The sequence below is a fragment of the Hippocampus bargibanti genome, linkage group LG03, assembly GCF_051943395.1.
Source record: "Hippocampus bargibanti isolate YZ-2025 linkage group LG03, ASM5194339v1, whole genome shotgun sequence".
Taxonomy (NCBI): Eukaryota; Metazoa; Chordata; class Actinopteri; order Syngnathiformes; family Syngnathidae; genus Hippocampus; species Hippocampus bargibanti.
In genome coordinates, this window is record NC_142736.1 from 27451076 (window position 1) to 27470817 (window position 19742).

The following is a 19742-nucleotide window of genomic DNA, read 5'->3' on the forward strand; positions in this document are numbered from 1 at the left end:
AAGACTGGCCTGATTGCCCTATTTGCTCTGGTATCACCTCATCAGCATTACTAATCATATGTTGCCTAAGCAGGCTGTTGTACGAATGATACAAATTGATCCTCCCAGACAGAGAAAAGAAAGAACTCTCAAGACCAATCTCTAAACCTACAACACAAGTAGTGTAGTGTGACTTGAACATCTCATTGGGTTTTCCAAGTGGGTGTTTTGACGGAGCGACAGACAACACAGTCCAAGGGTGGTGCAAGGGAAGGGCCAAAGGGGTTTGCAAGATTTTGACTGTGCTGCCGACTCGCTCTCAGATCGACGCGACATCTGTCAAACACTTATGTCGGTGTCTTACACCACACAGTCAGGGTTACCTCACAGGGTGACTCACACCAGTGCTCTTCACACTTTGGCTGGCTGGTGTGATACAAAACATCGGTGGGGAATTGTATTATTCTTTGGAGCTTTCTAACAATGAAAATGGAAAGAATAAATGATAGACTGACTGAAAAGTATCTAAATTTGCAGGCATCAATTACATCAGGTTAGCAACAATTGGACGGGTGTGGGGGCGGGACATTTTAAATCGTACCACAGCTTTGGTGAATAAATCTGAGACATCTGCTACATCTCGTTGACCTTAGATTAAAAAGGAAAATCTATCACAGTCACTCTTAGTATTTCATTAGAGGTTCACTAGGGTTCAGTTCTTTGAATGAGCGACTCAAAGTCTCTTGTGTTTAACATAGCCATGTTGTCCCGTCATCTGGCATCTTTTAATCATCTGGTGGTACGGGAAGGCGGTGTGAGCTGCTCTAAAGTTCTTTAACTATATGAGGGGCTGACACATGCAGCTTTCCACCTTTCTCGCTTCATCTCAATCTGTCTCATTCCCATCCTTCAAACATTCTTTATGCCTTCCATCTATCCCTCCTTCAGGAATTGGCAGAGCCCACTCAGTGTTGATGGCGCCACCGTGGCACTAAAACCTTCTATTTGAGGAGGTTTCTGTCAAAAAGGGGCTTGTCTATTCCAGTATTCTGTGCAGGGAGACTGCAGTTGGCCAACCAGTCGAATGGAACAAAGCCTTGGGGGGGGGGGGGGGGGGGGGGGGGGGGGGGGGCGGCAAAGATGTGGTTAATCTGAGTTTAATGAGATGTAGGCCTGATTTACTGTCATACATCGGACCTTTGCGATAGTTAGAGGGTAATCAGAAAAGGGTCAACAAAACTTGCAATGCGTAATGAGTCGGATCAAACAGTTTGACCTTGAAAATGATACTGCAGTATTTTTGACTGATCAATACAGCTTGGAACTCATGCTATTATAAAGTGCATGAATTTGAACAATTGATGATATCTTTTTGGGATTTGTTGGAGGTAATCAAGAACAAAAATTTCCATTGGCACTCATGGCACGGTGACACTAATTTGCTCAACTGACAAGTCTTTCGATGTCCAATTGCATGCCAAGCATCATTTAGAGTTAACATCCGAGTTACGACCGGGTTCCGTCTTGCGCCAAATCCTATGCATTTCCTCATCACATTTGGTTCAATCTATACATTCAATGACAATGCTCACATTTCTCGAATGGTCTCTTTTCAGAAACTTCACGTCTTCAAAAAGACCCTCCAGGCCTTGATATACCCGATTTCTTCCACAACACCGCACAATTTTGAGGTGTGGACTGCCACTGCACCAACTTATTGCCATGAATGCGAGGGGCTCCTGTGGGGCATTGCCCGCCAAGGCATGCGCTGCTCTGAATGTGGCGTCAAATGCCACGAAAAGTGCCAAGACCTGCTCAATGCAGATTGTTTACAACGTAAGTCTGAAAACTTCCTGACACGCTCTCCATATTCAGAAAATAATTCATCAACAATATCCAAATTCCAAATGCACTAAAGCAAAATTTATGGTTCATTTACATTGTTCGCTCAGGCACTTGTACACATCATCTCCAATCTGTATTGTAATCAGGGTTAGCTCTTTTGTAACAGTGTCAGCTAATAGAAAAGTGCCGCAGGATGCTTGCTGCAATCCATGCACATTTAAATGGATTAGCCACACCTAAACGCAACACTTTGTAAGTGTTAAATTGCTAGAGCAATGTTTTTTTTCCACCTCGAATGAAATTGCGATTCATGCTTATCAATGTGATAAAAATAAATGAAATCAAAGATCTTGAAATTATATGCCTACACAAGATGATATTGTGTGCAATCAAAGGGCTGCCTATCAGCATATATTTCAAGAGATTGCTAAAAAATAAACTTTCCTATCTTTATGAAACTTTGTTATTGTCTCACATTGCCTCCAGTCACACCAATTTTAACAACTCCATTCAGTATAAGGCGGATTTCTACCTTTAAAATTGTCTTTTTTTATTTTTACAAATGTGATCTGTTCCCAGTTCGTCAAAATGAATGTGGTCCAAGAAAGATGGCTGCTCCTCGTGCAGAGTCAACACATTCTGTCAACTGTTCCGAAATGTTGTCCCCTCCATCTTTTTTTAGGGGCAGTGGAGAAGAGCTCTAAGCACGGAGCGGAAGACAAGACACAAAATATAATCATGGCCATGAAAGAGCGAATGAAAATCCGGGAGAAGAACCGACCCGAGGTGTTTGAAGTGATCCAAGAGATGTTTGACATTTCCAAGGAGGACTGTGCCAGCCATCTCAAGACAGCCAAGCAAGCTGTGCTGGATGGCACCTCAAAATGGTCTGCTAAAATCAGCATCACTGGTAAGGGATTTGTTTTTTGTACGCTTTGATTTGCATGTACAGTGCAATGTTGTCAATTGTATGAATGGAATAAAAAAATTCCCATAACAAGGATTTTCACTTTTTTTTTTAACACATTGCTGAACACAATTGTAGCTGCAGTGAAAACAAAAGCGATGTGGTAGCCCTGCTTCTGGAAAATGTTAAACAAGCCTCAAATCAAAAGCCTCCCCTGAGGCACTGATGTGTGCAATTTTTGTGGAGTTCACATACAGGTTAATCCCACTAGTTGGATATGCTCACACAAATTTGCACGGTGAGCTCTGCAATTCACGCTACGAGCGAGCTGTTTGAGATGCCAATCAAAATGTCAAGCGCCTGAGTGGAATTTGACAAGACAGCTGGAGTGCACTTTTATTTTTTATTTTTTTTAATACACATACATTTTGGGATCACTCTCTCTCCATTTCATGGGTTATTTCATGCTTAATACAACCTAACATTTTCTGCTGCTTGTAAAGGGAAATTGATGGTCCATCCCTCATCGTGAACTTTATCGTCTTTACCAGTCTTTCTTATAAAATGAAGTGAGGACCAAGCAATCCTTTGCAAGCTTGGTGTCGTAACGCCATTGACAAAAATTCACCATTCACAAATAAAATAATAATAATAATAATAATAATTGCCAAATAGGAAACACTAACCCGAACACAATCTTTACCCTTTTTTTGATGGCTACACTTGGGCGGGGTAGCCCAATTCTCAGGACTCAAATCCATCTCAATGGTAATGACAGTTTGTCAGGCTCGGCCCAGTTACTGCCTATTTTGCAGTTTTGGCTTTGTCAATACATGAGAGCAAGCAGCAGAGGCTGAGAAAGTGAGGAACGAATAGAGAGGTCCAATATTGGATTGGGTGTAAAGCAAAATAAGAAAGAGAAAGAGAGCCCAGCGGGCTTTTGGAAAAGACCCAGGTTTGCGTCTGTAGATATCCCGAGGGCCTATTGAATGTTCCTTTTTACGATGCACGTATTGAGCGGGTATTTAGTCATCATTCATGAAATAAGCAAGGGCTGACATGGATGCTGCAGCTTCCAGAAAGCAACCGGGAGCTGTTCCGCCTCTCGGCTTCTTCATTTAACATCAATGTCCAAATAAAGCCTTGGATCCGCCATGGAGGATTATGGCTTGTCAGCATTATTAGATTCTCAGAGTTCTCCAGCATGTACTGGTGGTCGTGTGGAGCTTGTTCAGTGGTCGTTTCCCAAACCAGAAGTTGGCCATTACGACCTTGTCGAAATGTCCTTGAGCAAGAAGAGATTGAACCACCAGATGCTTCTGAAGCAATGTCATCAGTAGGTAAATGACTATGTAATAGAACCAAAGGTAGAAAAGCACGAAATAAGTGACAGCCCATTCAGTTGATAGCCAAACAAATCCTTCATTTTCCAGGTGCCATTAGAACTGTCCTTCAAAACACACGGTCCATTAGGTTATGTCATTCATTTCTCATTCTTTTGATAATCTGATGCCGAAACAAATTTTGGACTCAATCACTGGACGAAAGACTCAATGAGTGTAATCTCTTTAGTGACTGAACTTTACCTTTTAATTACTCTTATTTTGATGTAAATGTATCAATGCAATGCAATGCTCTGAGCTTGTAAGAATCGTGTTTCACCTTGTGAAATGCGATAGGTTCAGAGGAATATATAGAATAAGTACTTAGTAAAGATACACCCGTGTTCTTATTTGGACATTTCTAACATTGAACATCAACAACATACTGATGGCAAAAATCTGAATCAGAATCAGAAAACCACAATGGGGAAATTTGCATAAATAAATAAATACACGTAAAAGCTGTCTCATCGCAGCACTTTGTGATGCATTTTTTTGAATGAATGAATGCCAAGTTTACAATGATGGGAAGCAAGTGACATACTGACAGTCATTTGTCATTAGACAGCCACTTCCTAAGTAAAATTACCAAGTGATGCTTGTAAAACCTTCCAACCTATAATAAATTCAAGATGGTGGGACTGTCAGCGACAACATGCACATCTTTTTTTAAATATGTAATATATTTAGTTTCTCTTAGAATATGCCCTTTGACACAAAATACATGTTTTTGTGTACTCAAGGAGTGAATGGGTCACCGAGGTATGACCCTCTCAAGTCACAGTTCCAATTCCTGTCCGCATTGAGCCAGGGATATACACATAGCCTGAATTATTTAACTAGTTTCTTGCATTTTTAACAACCCAGTCTCCTCATCATCCCTTTATGGAGCTGAAATATAACTTACTTCTTGCATTGTCGTCACTGTGTGTAGAAGTATAGGATTCTTAATTCTGAAGTCCGCAGCCTGGCCAGGACTCTATGTGCAAAATGAAAGGACTATCTATCTTGTCAGTGAAGTCAGAGCTAGTTTTTTTCAGCCTCTGGCTATCCATCGTACATTCGAGATCTGGACTGGGAAAAAATGCTGCTTAACAAATATTTTCAAAAGTGTAGCAAAACCATATTCCTCAATGAGTTTGCAAAGTTCATGGCTAAGTTTCAGTCAATGTGTCCGTTGCTGAAAGAGGACATCTAATTGAAAGTGGATTTGTGAAATGATTGATCAACCATCAATTGTGAGTTGACTCAACTGAATAAACCCTTTGGACATTTCTTAAAGGACAACCAACACCATTTTGTTTGTTTGCTAACTGCCATCAGAAAAACGTTTGATAGCATCTAAAATACCCAAAACACGCAGGCAGATATTTCTAGTCAAATGCAAAACACCAATATAAATGACTTAAAGTGTCCCAAAACTACTTCAAAATGACATCGGAAATGGCGAGTTTCAGAAGGTCCCGCTCCCTTGTTCAATCAAAACAATGGCTTCAGATTCGGAGAAGATGATTTCTTGTTACTCATCCAGTTATGAATATGATTCAAATAGTTCTGAAGAGGAAAGCATGAATGTTTGCAATCGATTAAAGAAGTCCTTCTGTATGATTTTGAGGTGTCTGGACTCCAATGTAGCTCACCGAAGATGCACAAGATGGCGCCCAAGCTCCGTTGGAAATGGGCCGATTTGTCTGCTGGGAATTTGTGTCAACTCGTATCAAATAGTAGTCTTGGTGCAACACACAACGATTCACCATCGCGTTATTTATGTGTTTTCCTTCAATTTTGCCATCAACACGGATCAACACGATATTTTCAGACCAATCAAAGTCCCCAAAATGCTTTCTGTGTCGCTTTCTTGGTCAGGGGCGTTTCTGACGTGACGTCACGTCAGGAATCGTCACCAACTCGAAAACAAGACTTCCTGAATATTCAGTCTTAAATCGTAAAATATAGCTATATGCGGTGGAATCTTTGTAAAATACGCTCAGTAGAAGTCATTTGAAGTGATTTTACAAATTATGGACACAACTCGTCCGAGGGTGTCGTTTGTCCTTTAAAGGTGCGACGTAAGAATTGTGTTTGCCAACATGCTACGCTAGGACTATCAACAGGTGCCCCAGTTTGGATTTTTCTACCCGTTGTTACCTGTATCTGATTTTATTTCTCATTTACTGAATGGACCAAGTCTGATATCCACTTTCATTTTTGGTCCTAGATCGTATACATATCACATTTCATTCAAGAGGACAGCTCACATATATTCGACCAGTGCCTCAATAAAATCCCAATATGCACTCACTGCGTGTTGGGTAACCAGACTGCTTTATATTGACAATTGTCGGTAAATCTGTAAAGCTGTTTTGAGTATCAATATTGACTTTATATTTGCCTTTAATTTAGTCCCCGTTGAAACATGAAACATTAAATGGACATCCACGGTAATAGTCGTAATTCAGCCACACAGACTGTTCATTTATGACACACAACAATGATGTGATGTTATCTTTTGCGATGTTGTTGATGGGATTGAAAAGCCTCGCCTCAATTCCACACATTATTGTATTTCTACCCTCTCCAGAATGTTCCATTGTAGATTTGAGTTGATAAAAACATGAGGCTCTGCAATTATTCGGGATTGTTGGCTTTTTCTTCACCTGCAAATATAATATCTAATGTAAATCATGTCTTGAAATATTTTCAGCAATGTTTGATCAAGTCAGTGCAAGGGACAAACTGCAGACATTGACTGTCGGCTTAGCACCAATGCTTGCACTAACCCCAACTCATCTAAAACTGAAGATATGAATCTGGCATGCCATGACAACAACAGAGACAATTGTGATTAAAAGCCACCATTTTACACAAATGATCTTTTTTTTCGTTCATTTACCGAGCATGAAGATCCGCCCAATGTTTCAGTTTTGTATCATTCTGCGAATATTTCTAATCATCATTCACTTCCTGTTTCAGTCATGAGTGCTCAAGGGCTTCAGGCGAAGGATAAAACTGGTTCCAGTGATCCCTACGTCACCGTTCAAATAGGAAAGACCAAGCGTCGGACAAAGACAATCTTTGGCAACCTCAATCCAGTGTGGGACGAGAGGTTCTACTTGTAAGTAGCCTATTCTTGAAGAATTCCTCTTTTGTCTGACCAGGTGCTTCCCGCTGAAGTTCGGTTTTGGGGAAGCGTCCGTGGCCCTCAATCCATTTTTTAGCATGTATACGTGTTATTAATAGTTTAAAGGAGTGCCATGCCATCCAGTATTTGTGTCAATTCGCTAATATACGTTAATAAATCGAGGTGACTTGCGGCAATTTTTTTTGTTTCCTAACTGACATATTTTATAGCATGAAAAATACCCAAAACACGCAGGCTGATATTTTTAGTCAAATGAAAAACACCAATAAAAATGACTTAAAGCGTCCCAAAATTACTTCAAAATGATCTCAAAAAGTTTCAGTTCCAGAAGGTCCCGCCCCCTTGTTCGTGACGTCACGCCAAGACGTCTTGCCTTGCTTGAGAATCAAAACAATGGCTTCAGATTCGGAGAAGATGCTTTCTTGTTACTCATCCAGTTATGAATATGATTCAAATAGTTCTGAAGAGGAAATCATAAATGTTTGCAATCGATTAAAGAAGTCCTTCCGTGTCATTTTGAGGCGTCTGGACTGATATGTAGCGTCCCAGAAAATGCACAAGATGGCGCCCAAGCTCCGTTGGAAATGGGCTGATTTGTCTGTTGGGAATCTAGTATTCATCTAGTATCAAATAGTAGTCTTGGTGCAATACACAACAATTCACCATCGCATTATTTATGTGTTTTCCTTCTAATTTCGCCATAAACACGGATCAACACAAAGTTTTCAGACCAAACAAATTACTCAAAATGCATTGTGTCGCTTTCTCGGTCAGTGGCGATACCTACCGTGACGTCACGGTAGATATTGTCAACAGCTCAAAAAAAAAAGTTCCTGAATATTCAACGCGAGTCTTAAAACGTAAAATATAGTGATATGCGGTGGAATCTTTTTAAAATACGCTCAGTCGAAGTCATTTGAAGTGATTTTACAAATTATGGACACAACTTGTCCGGAGGCGTCGGTTGTCCTTTAAGTGAAAGTGCAGTTTGGTAGACATGCAACACAGCAGTTGAAGCACAACATTGCTGAAACCGGTGTTGTTGCAGTACTACAGTCCCATCAATCAGGGTATGCACCAGAGTTAGTAGCGCTGCCGTTTTCACAACCAAATAAATTGTATGTGACATATTATGTTCTTACTCCTCTGCTTCTTTTTCTCCTGCATTGAAACTGTGTGTAATAGTCCCCGGAATATATTGATGGCTTTGCTACTCACTTCTATTTTTGCTCAGTAATTCCAGAAAAAAATAGGAATACTGCAAGAAGACAGTGACATTCTTGCTTTTGGAGCACATTCCTCTTCGGTGTAAGATACTGTCAAAATGAAAGTAAAAGTTACATAAAGAGTTATACATATTTTTTTTCTAGAACCAACAAAATAAAAGCAGCAACCCTAAGTACTGCTCCCTGACCAGTTAGCGTGGTCAGCTAGCAGGTAACAACATACAGAAATAACAATATACATGTTTACCTAAATATCTTATACTCATTCCCGAGGTGAAAATAAGACACTCATCTACATTCAAAGTTATATAAATCAGTTGTCTAATCTGTGTCCATCTGAGGCTGTATGAGCCTAATGACTTCCAAGCATCGACCTCTGCGCTGTTAACAGCCGATGGTATTGCTAATGTTGCTGGATGAACTGAGCACATGTTGCATCAAGGAGGAGCTCGCTCCAGGGCCATTTACTCGGTAGCATCGATAATTAAACTTTCAAACGGTAATAGCAACAGTTTAAACTTTAAATCACAGAAAGTAAGTACATTCTATTTATACAGCACTTTATTTAGTATATCGTGGATTCACCAATGGATTTACATGATTGAAAAACATACAAATATATTTGTAACAATTAACAGACAAGTCTGAAAGTAATATTTCTTTACAAGTGCCGTTTAAAAATGTCTAAAAAATTGAAAAAAGCCTGGAGGAGTTGTGCCAAAGGGCAGATCATTGTCACTACTTATGACAAATGTACTAGTGGGACCATCAAAGTCAATAAATAAGTCTGAGATAGTGAATGGCCCAATTCCCATATCAAAACAAAATTATGTTGCCCGTTGAAAATGCTCAAACATTGCAGGTTTTGCTCAAGCAGTGACAAAACTTAAAAAAGCTTATTAAATATGTTTTAACAGAACTCTGATGTTTTCTTTCACAAATTTATTCGGGAATTGAAAATATGACGTGATGTGCCATTCCTGAATTTGTTTGGATTTTGATTTTTCATGCTTTGGTGCTGATAAAGCGCTGGCCATTCCCTCTAGCAATGTTTTTTTTTTTTTCACAAGGGAGCAAATTCCTTTTTTATGTAAGTGCTTTGTTACAGCTTTGGCTGTTGTTAAAGCGCTATATAAACCAATATATATGTATTGCATTGTATTTTGGACAGCCGCCCTCATTTCAAGCTCATATAACTCCAGACCCATATAATTTAGGAAATAACTTTTTTTTCTAATGAAAGAAAATAGTCTGAGGTTTCTAACACTGTATTTAATGTTTATTTAGTCCTAAAACTCAATATTCTGTAGGTCCTGGAATTGCAGTGATAATGACAAAAACCTTGGCACTGTAGTTGACCCATTTTGCACGCCTGTCAGTGAATGAGTTAAATTGCAGAATATCACAATTAATGTGCATGTAAATACGCGGCCGGGCGGTATGAATCATAGCAATTGCACAAGGGCCGGTTGTCCTCGGTTGTTCTATGGAAAACTCCGGTTCCCAAAAGCCCTCCAGCAACTGATATGTTGATAAATCTGCAGCCTCCGAGACGGGCACTATGCATTATGCACTGCAGCAGTCCACTGTATTTGCCTATGCCGCATCCCATTTGGATGCTGCAAGAACGCTCGAGAATCACGAAGACATCGGGTTATAAATGCACTATTTTTATCCCCGGTGTGTTTCCACATTGAGAAATCTCAAGCATGTTTTGCTCCTAGCAAAAGTGCCATGCCATCCAGTATTTGTGTCATTTCGCTAATATACGTTAATAAATCGAGGTGACTTGCGGCAGAATGCGATCTGGCGGCATTAATCAATGCGCAACAATCAACATAAAAACAAGCAGGTCTTGCCTCAGACAGATAGTGACAAATCGTGCGTTTGATGCCTCACTGTAGACAACAATACTGTTTGGTGAACCATTGTTCCAGCGCTTCACTGCAATGAGCGCTTTCTATGGCCGATATGAAGCCAGTAATGTGTGAGCTTGACAGTGTTGATGAATCACTGCACAAGCTCATCTGTCGTCACCTTCGCCAAACGTTTTTACTTGGCAGGGTGTTACGTTCGCGTGAAGGGCTTGGGTTTAATCATTCTTTTGGAGGTTTCCGTGCATCCTTATATAGCTTCTATTCATGGATTAAGCTCAACTATGGCTGGGGTGTTTAAAAAAATATCCTTGAGCTTTATGATCACTGGCAGAATATTAAATTTGCTTAGAAGTCCGGATATGGCAAAGGCACATTTTTCAACAATGGCCTTCATTGAACACTTCACACTTTATTTTTCACTCCAATTTGATGTTTACTGTAAAATATATAGCCGGCTATCTGGCTAGCTACCTAGCTATTTGCTATCTATTTGCTATCTAGCTGGCTGGCTGGCTGGTTATCTAGCTGGCTCTTATTTTTTAACACTTCACACTTTGTTTTTCACTCCAAGTTTATGTTAACTGTAAAATATCTAGTTCGCTCTCTGGCTAGCGAGCTATCTATTAGCTGTCTATTAGCTATCTGGCTGGATGGCTGGTTATTTAGCTGGCTATCTATTAGCTTAATAGATACCTAGCAATCTAGCTAGCTCTCTATTAGCTATCTATTAGCTAGCTCGCTTGCTTTTCTATCTATTTGATTTACTTCCGGGTTGAGTGAACACTGGCGCGTGTGACAGCCGCTGCTCACCCAAAGAAAAATGTATCTTGTGACTGGAAAGTGACCTTGAGAGTTTTGAAATCCGCTTATAAATGAAATGTATTATTATTATTATCATCATTTGAAAAAGATATTGTGAGGCGGTATTTGGCATTGTGTTCTATCATTGATCGATTTGACGGATGCAGTAGAGTTAATCACTGTAACTTTTTAAATGAAAACACTTTTGCCACCTGTGCAATGTAATTAAAATGAAAAAAAAGCAAGAACGGCGATAACTGCATATGACTTTTTGGCCCTGTGACAACATATTCCAATAGCACTATGCAGCGTAGTGTCTTGCTAAAATTGTATATGGACAGTTAACACATGCTCTATAGGCCATATATACTGTACAAAACAATCAAAAATAATAAGCTGTAATGATCCGCGACAAAAATATTGCAACTCCAAGAAATGCAATTTCAGACTCTGCCACTCGCGCACCGGCTCCACACCTGTAATGAGGCTCCGGCGGTGGCTGTCATAAAACTTTTTCCTATTACCACGGGGATGTAGATTAATAGAGTGATACATTACGATGTGCTTGGCAAAGAGCAAAATCCCAGATGAGCGCAGCTATGTGCATGCAGGGCTTCCTAAAGAAAAGGATGACAGCAGAAATACCGCCGTGAGCGTTCCTGTGGATTTAGAAACCAAGACGTCATCCTCATCCGACCTAATCTGTTAGTTTTAATTACAGGGGCGGACATGGTCTGACCTCATCTATAAATTATTCGCGGCGTTGTTATGGCGTAGCCCCATTGGACAGAAGCATCGCTTATTTTACATAATGACGTTTTCACAAATAGATAATCCTTCTTCGGGAACGGCGACACAGTCATTCTTGTGTAACACGCATCTCCGTTCTGATGATGTTCGCATGCGCTCAGAGAGTCATGCAGAGGAAAGGTCATGCAGCGTCTTGGGGGTGACGCTTCCTGCCAGGCAGAGAGCACGACTCAGCACACACACAAATGAGATTTTATCTCATGACAGGCAAGAATTGTTCTTGTGTTCTGCTTTTCAAAAAAAAAGGGGAGGCGTGAGGGAGGTTAAGGAATGTGTGTGCCTGTGCTTATCTCCAATTGTGTATTTGACATTAAATCATTCTGCTCGGCTGAGCGCCCCGACCCGACGAGCTGTCATCCAAACGCAACGCTGTAGAACACGCCGCCGCTGATTGCTTCGACCGACGTGCCTATCCTTGTGCAATCCCCAGCGAATGTCACAACGCCACCGATCGCATCAAGGTGCGCGTGTGGGATGAGGACGACGACATCAAGTCGCGGGTGAAGCAGCATTTCAAGCGGGAGTCGGATGACTTCTTGGGCCAGACCATCATCGAGGTCCGCACGCTCAGTGGGGAGATGGACGTTTGGTACAATCTAGGTATGTAGTTGATTCGCAAATGACAAGCGAGGCTGGTTGACAACAAAACGCCTTGAAGCATCGTATGGAAGTTCTAAACTGTGGCTTTTACCACGCAACGGGGCTTGATAAAACACTGCGCCGAAGCTACCTCAAGCGTCAAATGGAGTCAGTCTCCAGGGCCAACATGGCCTTCTCAGCTGATTCAAACATTATCAGAGTACTGACATCCATTGCTTTTACAAATTTGTCCAATAGAATTCCCAATTTAGCCTTGACATGTCAATTTAATCTGACCAGAGTACAACACATCTTTTTTCCATATTTTTTTAACCACCTTAATCATGCACTTCAATTTATAATTCCCTGCGATAAACAAACACTAAATGACACAAAATTCGGAAGCAGAATAAATAAGCGAATATGAGTCTGCCATACAATAAAACTAGTTTAATACATACCTGTCAACGTATACATTTTACCTATATTGTATTCATTTTTTTCATCATTTCAAATAATTGTACGGTGTACTACAAGTTTTATACGGGATTTTTTTATTTATTATGAACCGATCTTCATCCTTACATACTTTTTTTGTATGGATGGCTCTCCATCAAGAATTGCAGAGAAAGGAGAGATTGACTTCATTTTAATGTTTTCAATGTTAGCTTTTCTTTTTTTCCCCATCTCGTGTCGTAAAACTCCGAACGCAACTGAACACGCCCTCTTCCGATGACGCGACAACAACTACTGCCCTCCCCCAATCAATCACACAAACATACCAAAGCAATCATCGACTGAACCATTTTGGCTCAAATCCAGTTGGTCTCAACTGCTGGTAGCCAATGAGAATGCTGTTGCTGATCGCTACTATTGTCACGGCAAACCAGCAAAAGTAATCCGGTCGGATTGATAAAAGCATAACGTGCTCATGCGCAGTAAACTTGTGTTAGTATTTTTTTTAGCATTTCAAATGTATGGTGTACGACAACTGTTTTACGGGTATTGTAAGCATTTTATAAGGGCAGCTACTAGCTAAGGTTGACGGGTACTGTATGTTATTTATATAAACATGAATACAGTGAAATGTCTTACCTTGAATTTCCCATCCCGGCTCAGGGCTGTTGTAAGGAAACCACAAAGTTTATGCTCAACAAGCAAATTGATCTCCTCTCTTACAAAATCCCATTACACTGTAGCCACAGTGTAACCATTATATCCGTTCCCATCCAATAACCATTATCCTCAAAGATAGCAGGATAAATTTATGGTCAGATCAAGTGTGTTCCAATTGAAGCCATCAATATCGCTCGAGTACCAAAGAAGACACGGGGCCCTGTGTTTCCCTTTCCGATTGTACCACTATTTCCGCTCTTGCGTTGGTTTGAATGGCGGCTTAAGAGGAGTGCAGACTCCCGCTCAAGTATTGTTTGTCTCTCTGGTTAAAAGGAAGCAATTTGCGCTAATAGTGACCGTATGCCCGGAGTCTCTTTAAATACATGCGATGAATGTTTAAAAGTGCTTTTGCCAAGTTGGGTGATCACACCACTCCTCTTGAAGCCTCTTTAGTGCCTCTTCAAAGAGAGGCCGCATGACTTCACTTTGCCCTTGAATTATTTTTTACTGTACAAAATTGCCACAGATGGATGAAATCCACCAACAGACGAACTCAGCGTATTTTACTGTGTCAACACTTCAAGAATGAACCTTTCACCTTTCAACATATGAATGCCCAACTTTTTGCACAACTTGCTATTCTGTAACAAAGAGCTGAATGGCCAACAGAGACAAACCTCTGAGAGACATCATTGAACCACCTACTGGAATTGCAAATAAGAACGATTATTATTCAAATCAGGACTTCTTATTCTCTCATTCTTCCAAGGATGTTTGGCATCTTGTTTCGATAATATGATTTATAGACTTTTTACGGGCACTGAATAAGATACATTATGTTGTTATGATGCATTCAAGGACATATTTCCACCAACAGGACTGTTCCTGTACTGTAACGTTACTCTCTGCGTACCGGTTTAAAATATTTTTTGCTATGTTCGTGGAAATGGTTCATGGATAAAGTAACTTTTACCAATGGATACAATGAACAGTCTCCACTATAGGTTCAACAATAAATATGTTTCTTTTGACTTTTAAGAATATATGCATCATAATTATTGTTGTTAGGTTTTCCTATCAGACCTTCTGAAGTTCTCTTTTGTACTCAATATGTTTGCCCGGTTGTGATTTACAGATAAGAGGACTGACAAGTCAGCCGTGTCCGGGGCCATCAGGCTGAAAATCAGCGTGGAGATGAAGGGAGAGGAAAACGTGGTGCCACCTCATGGCCAGTACACCTGTTTACACGAGGTAACCTTTGATTAATCCATAGAAATCGAACTACACTAGCTAATCTGCATTAATGAGAGCGGAATGAAATTCTGTGACGAGGTATGTCTGCAGGGAACAGAAACAAATGCTGTGTGCAGTCATTTGTTTGCTAAATCCGTCATATATGTAAGGGTTTGGCTTGTGAACATCAAATGACCAAACCTCAAAAAAAGTGAGCTGTGACAGTCAACACCTGAGCCTGCTGTGGAAAGTTTGTTTCTCTGTAATCTTTCCATTTACTGTACTTCCTCAAGTATTTACATTAGGGGGCTTTTTTTGCTAGTTATCGAGTATACATTTCAAGCAAGGAAACAGTCTAACACAGATTGACAACACTCCATCACCACGTACTCTATCTCTTTGTATCGCCCGTCCCACTCGCAGAACCTGTTCCATTACTTGACCGAGGGCAAGAACAACGGTGTGGTGAAGATCCCGCAAGTGAAAGGCGAAGAGGCGTGGAAAGTCTACTATGACGACGTGTCCCAGGAGATAGTAGACGAGTTTGCCATGAGATATGGAGTGGAGTCTATATATCAGGCCATGACGTGAGTACCACACCCTGATCTATGGTCCTGTACCTCAGACATCCGTCACTGTCTCATCGGACAGAATGGGGGGCAAAAAGAGTAGTGGGAGACAGCGGTGTCTTCTCCTCATTATCAGCGGTATGTGGACTATTGAGGTTCCAAGTTTGATTGATTTGATGCTGGTGTCGAGAAAAAACTGCTTAGGTCAAATTGATTATGGACCCAAACACTCTCTCAATGACTAGATTGAGACCTATCTTTTCTTTTCCATCCATCCTTCCTTCCTACCTCCCTTGCTTCCTTCATTGCCTGCGTCCATTTATCCATCCCCAAATCTCGCATTGAACATTGAAAGCTGTTTGACATTCAGTGGACTCCTTGTTATTTGCAGCTGGGGAGGACCTCGGTCCAAACATGAACCGTGCATGTGCGCGTAATTAATGCCCCCTCATAATTGAAATCTATCCATCCATTATCTACTGTTTATCCTCACAAGGGTTAATGGGCATGCTGAAGCCTCATCCCAGCTTTCTTCAGGCAGCAGTCAGGCTAAAAAAAAGAGCACACACACACCAACAACCATTCACACTCATAGTGACAACCTGGGAATAGTTTTAGTGTTCCATTAGCCTGCCATGCATGTTTTTGGAATGTGGGAGGAAACTGAGTACCTGGAAAAAACACACCAAGGCACAGGCAGAACATTCAAACTCCACACAGGAAGGCCGCAGTCAGGATTCAAACCCTGGACCTCTTTACAACCCGAATATAATACAACCTGGTGTTGGCCATTATGGCTTACTTATACTTGCCATGGAGGGGGGGGGGGGAGACAAACCAAAAAGAAACGAGTATATCTGCAAACATGGTTCCCCCCAAAAATTGCAAACAACTGATAACAATAGAATTATGATAACCAAAGCTTTACTTATTAATGATAAAAGTGAGAATAAAATCACCACGAATTCAACCAATGTTTACCACTGATTTGTTTCATTTTCAAAACTGAAAGTTTTCAATGGTGGTAACATATATCAAGTTACCAAGGCCACTACATATACACTACCTTCCCGCTATGTGATGGACAATGGTGATTTGAGTATTTTTTAATGGTGATGATGATTGTGACAGAATTAACAAAGTACAGTAAAGTCTCGTTATATCGATATTCAAGGGAGTCCAAAAAAATATCGATATAACCGGGACTATCGATATATCCGACCCTGTTTGCATGTAATTTTCTCCGTGCGTGCATAGAAATAGTATCGATATAACCGGGACTATCGATATATCCGATATCGATATAACGAGACTTTACTGTATGTTTACCGAGTCCTACTGACTATCACACAAGTCCCCTTGACATTACAATGTTTATGATGTGCCATGTGCAGGCTGTTCGTCACATCTAATAAGGTTTCATTTGTTACAACTACATCTCACTAATCGTCGTTTTAATCCGTCGTTTTAAAAGGATTAGAACACATTGCGGGTTAACACAGCGACCAACGTTATTGAAGTCATCATCTGTGTGGCCACAAAGGTTCAGAGACGCTTTCTTCTTTTTGATGGAAAATTGTTTATTCACGATAATAAAGTTGTACCAACGTATTGCAACAAAAATTACTTGGCCAATTAGCTGATTAATCGGATGATTAATGGATGGTTTTGGTCACGTTTTGCATCTTGCGATCTGCTCCTATATGTGATGGATAATTGAGCAGGTACTTTGTGGTCAGGGGTGGTTTCAGTGAATGGCTTACAAAAAGCATTTTTTCAATGAATTGCTATAAATTCAGAACTTGTTTAGGGTGTTGTTCCTCAGCGTAAATTCTTCAAAAACCTCAACCTGTGCCCCTTTCTTGACTAAACAACTATTTCCCTCTTCTGCCCCCCCCCCCCATCCCACATTACAATCACTGGAGGGGCGATTTAAAGGGGGTGCAGTATAAAATTGGGAGTAATGGCTCTGGGGATTGAACTAACCGAGCACCACAGGACTTCAACAGATGCAATCATCAATCACTTTACATGGTTCTCTTCCCTCGCCCCCTTACAACAAGTGCCTGTGGGTAATTTGGGGTCTGAAAGCAGAGTAATGATGGAGACATTTGGATCAAAACATGTTTGTGTACAGCCTGTACTTGGAATTTAGTTAGGATATGAAAACTGCATGTTCTTTTGAACGAATCTACGATGGAACCGGAGTATGTCATAAGGGCACACTGAATTCAAATTCAGACTTTTGTCATCGGAATTTTTTCTGAAGATCCTTCTCCTTACCGAATGGCAATAGATAACATTTTAAATTAACCCTTTCAGGGACAGCGGTTATGACAATGGACAATTTATGTCATCAGAACCTACCTAAATTAAAATTATATGCCCATTGAGCAAGTATAATGCTTTCTAATATTCTCATATGGGGATACCATTAAAAAGAACAACAAACTGAACAAAATGCGGCATATTTTGATGCATGGTTATGCTTAAAAAAACCTTTATATCTGAGTTTTGAGGGCGCCTGGAACGGATTTGGTCCTTTATGGGCAAAGCACGCCTCAATTAACAAATTTTCTTTTGAAGAAATTCATTTTAAAAGTAGTGGTAACACTGTATTGTAGTTCACAGCCAGGAAAGAGTAACAGATCACCCCATAACATTGCAATAGGTTCTATTTCCAGTTAAACACGTACAACATCATGCTTTGCCATCACTGGTACTCTTTTGAGGAAATATCAAATGACGCAGAAAAGCTGAAGGGTTAGTTTCCAACTATAGAGGCCCATTCTCCCACAACATATTGGAATTTAAACTGTACAGATGCAGAAACATTCTACTTAGCATGAGTTTCCCGTTATTTTTATGCCTTCTTGATGAGAGGATTAGCAAAGCCAAGCAGCTATTTTCCTTGTTTTTCTCACTTCAGCAGGGTGCCTTACCTTTGCGCTGCTGTATTCTATTTTGTATCCAAGGAAACTTGTAGATAACTAGACATTTACATTTTTACGTCCCTGCAGTGTTGAATAGCACACGTTTTATATGCCCGACAAGCAAGGATGCAGACGCTGTAGCATTAATATTTTGGGGGAATTAACATACTGTTGATTCTTTGGAAATCTGTGCTGTGGTCAGGTGTCATCAATTCACTACTGGCCTTATGAATATGGGAGGGTGAACTTATTTCATGTTCAAAAAATATGATGACCTCAATGTTCCAGTGGAAGCATCTGTTATCTCTTATTTATGTTATGTCTATTTATTTGTATTAGTAGGACAAGTAAATATCAAATTATATACATGTACATATTTTGTGACTTCAGTAGAAAACTCAGTCTTACGACAAAAATAAATTCATACATAACAAAATGTCATTGATTGGAATGAGTTGTAACGGCAATTTCGAGCATGTCTGCTAAACTGTCGAGAGGTTCTGGATTTGAATCTCAGGTCCTTTGTTGGTTTTGCACGTTCTCCCTGTGCTTGCGTGGCTTTTCTCTGGGAACAGCCTAAATTTGTGACACGAAACGTCCCATACTACAGAAAGCTTGTTTATCATGATTGGTTGGCAAATAGTACAGGGTTTATTGACAAGGAGTAGTGCTGTCAATCTAATGAGTGTGAAATAAAATGCAATATAACATTATGATTGCTGTAATATGCAAAGTACAAAGTGAGGTTAGCAGCTGTTAGACGCATCGACTTGTATTACAAAATAAATAACTAAATGTGTGGTTATCATAGCATTCCAAAAATAAGAAGCTTTGATTTACTGTCCAAGTAACTGGATATACTGTTCAAGTGACTTGAGTTTTATCGCTAATGAAACGGCTATTCCTGTCACACACACCTTTGCTTCAAAGCACATCTCAGCATTAGTCAATCAGGATCTCTTCATGCCTTCCAAAATGAACTCTTTCATCAGAGGGGATTACTTTGAACACCCAACAAAATGGTGATTACTTAAGCATATATTGATTCATGTACGCATGTGCCCATTAAAGGAATCAGAGTTCATTTGTGTCGTCTCAAATCATCTCTGGGTTTTATTCTTCTTAATTGTGTCCAAGGCCCACAACCGTAATTACAAATAATTACTATTCATTTTCCTTGGCAGGCATTTCTCCTGCTTGTCCGCCAAGTACATGTGTCCCAGTGTTCCGGCGGTGATGAGTAACCTGCTTGCGAACATAAATGCCTACTTCGCCCACACCACCACCACCACCACAACCACCGCCTCTGCTTCAGATCGATTTGCTGCCTCCAATTTCGGGGT

At 40.4% G+C, this 19742-nt stretch overlaps 1 protein-coding gene across 2 annotated transcripts in view; it reads left to right on the forward strand.

The window, feature by feature from the left end:
* unc13c (unc-13 homolog C (C. elegans)) overlaps positions 1-19742 on the forward strand; it is a 127957-nt gene that overhangs the window by 43914 nt on the left and 64301 nt on the right. For both annotated transcript variants that reach the window (XM_088992912.1, XM_088992911.1), the window contains 7 exons: positions 1596-1815; positions 2507-2734; positions 7087-7228; positions 12400-12569; positions 14800-14915; positions 15321-15484; positions 19584-19740. In XM_088992912.1, coding sequence (XP_088849038.1) covers positions 1596-1815; positions 2507-2734; positions 7087-7228; positions 12400-12569; positions 14800-14915; positions 15321-15484; positions 19584-19740 — 1197 coding nt within the window. The remainder of the gene's footprint in view (positions 1-1595; positions 1816-2506; positions 2735-7086; positions 7229-12399; positions 12570-14799; positions 14916-15320; positions 15485-19583; positions 19741-19742) is intronic.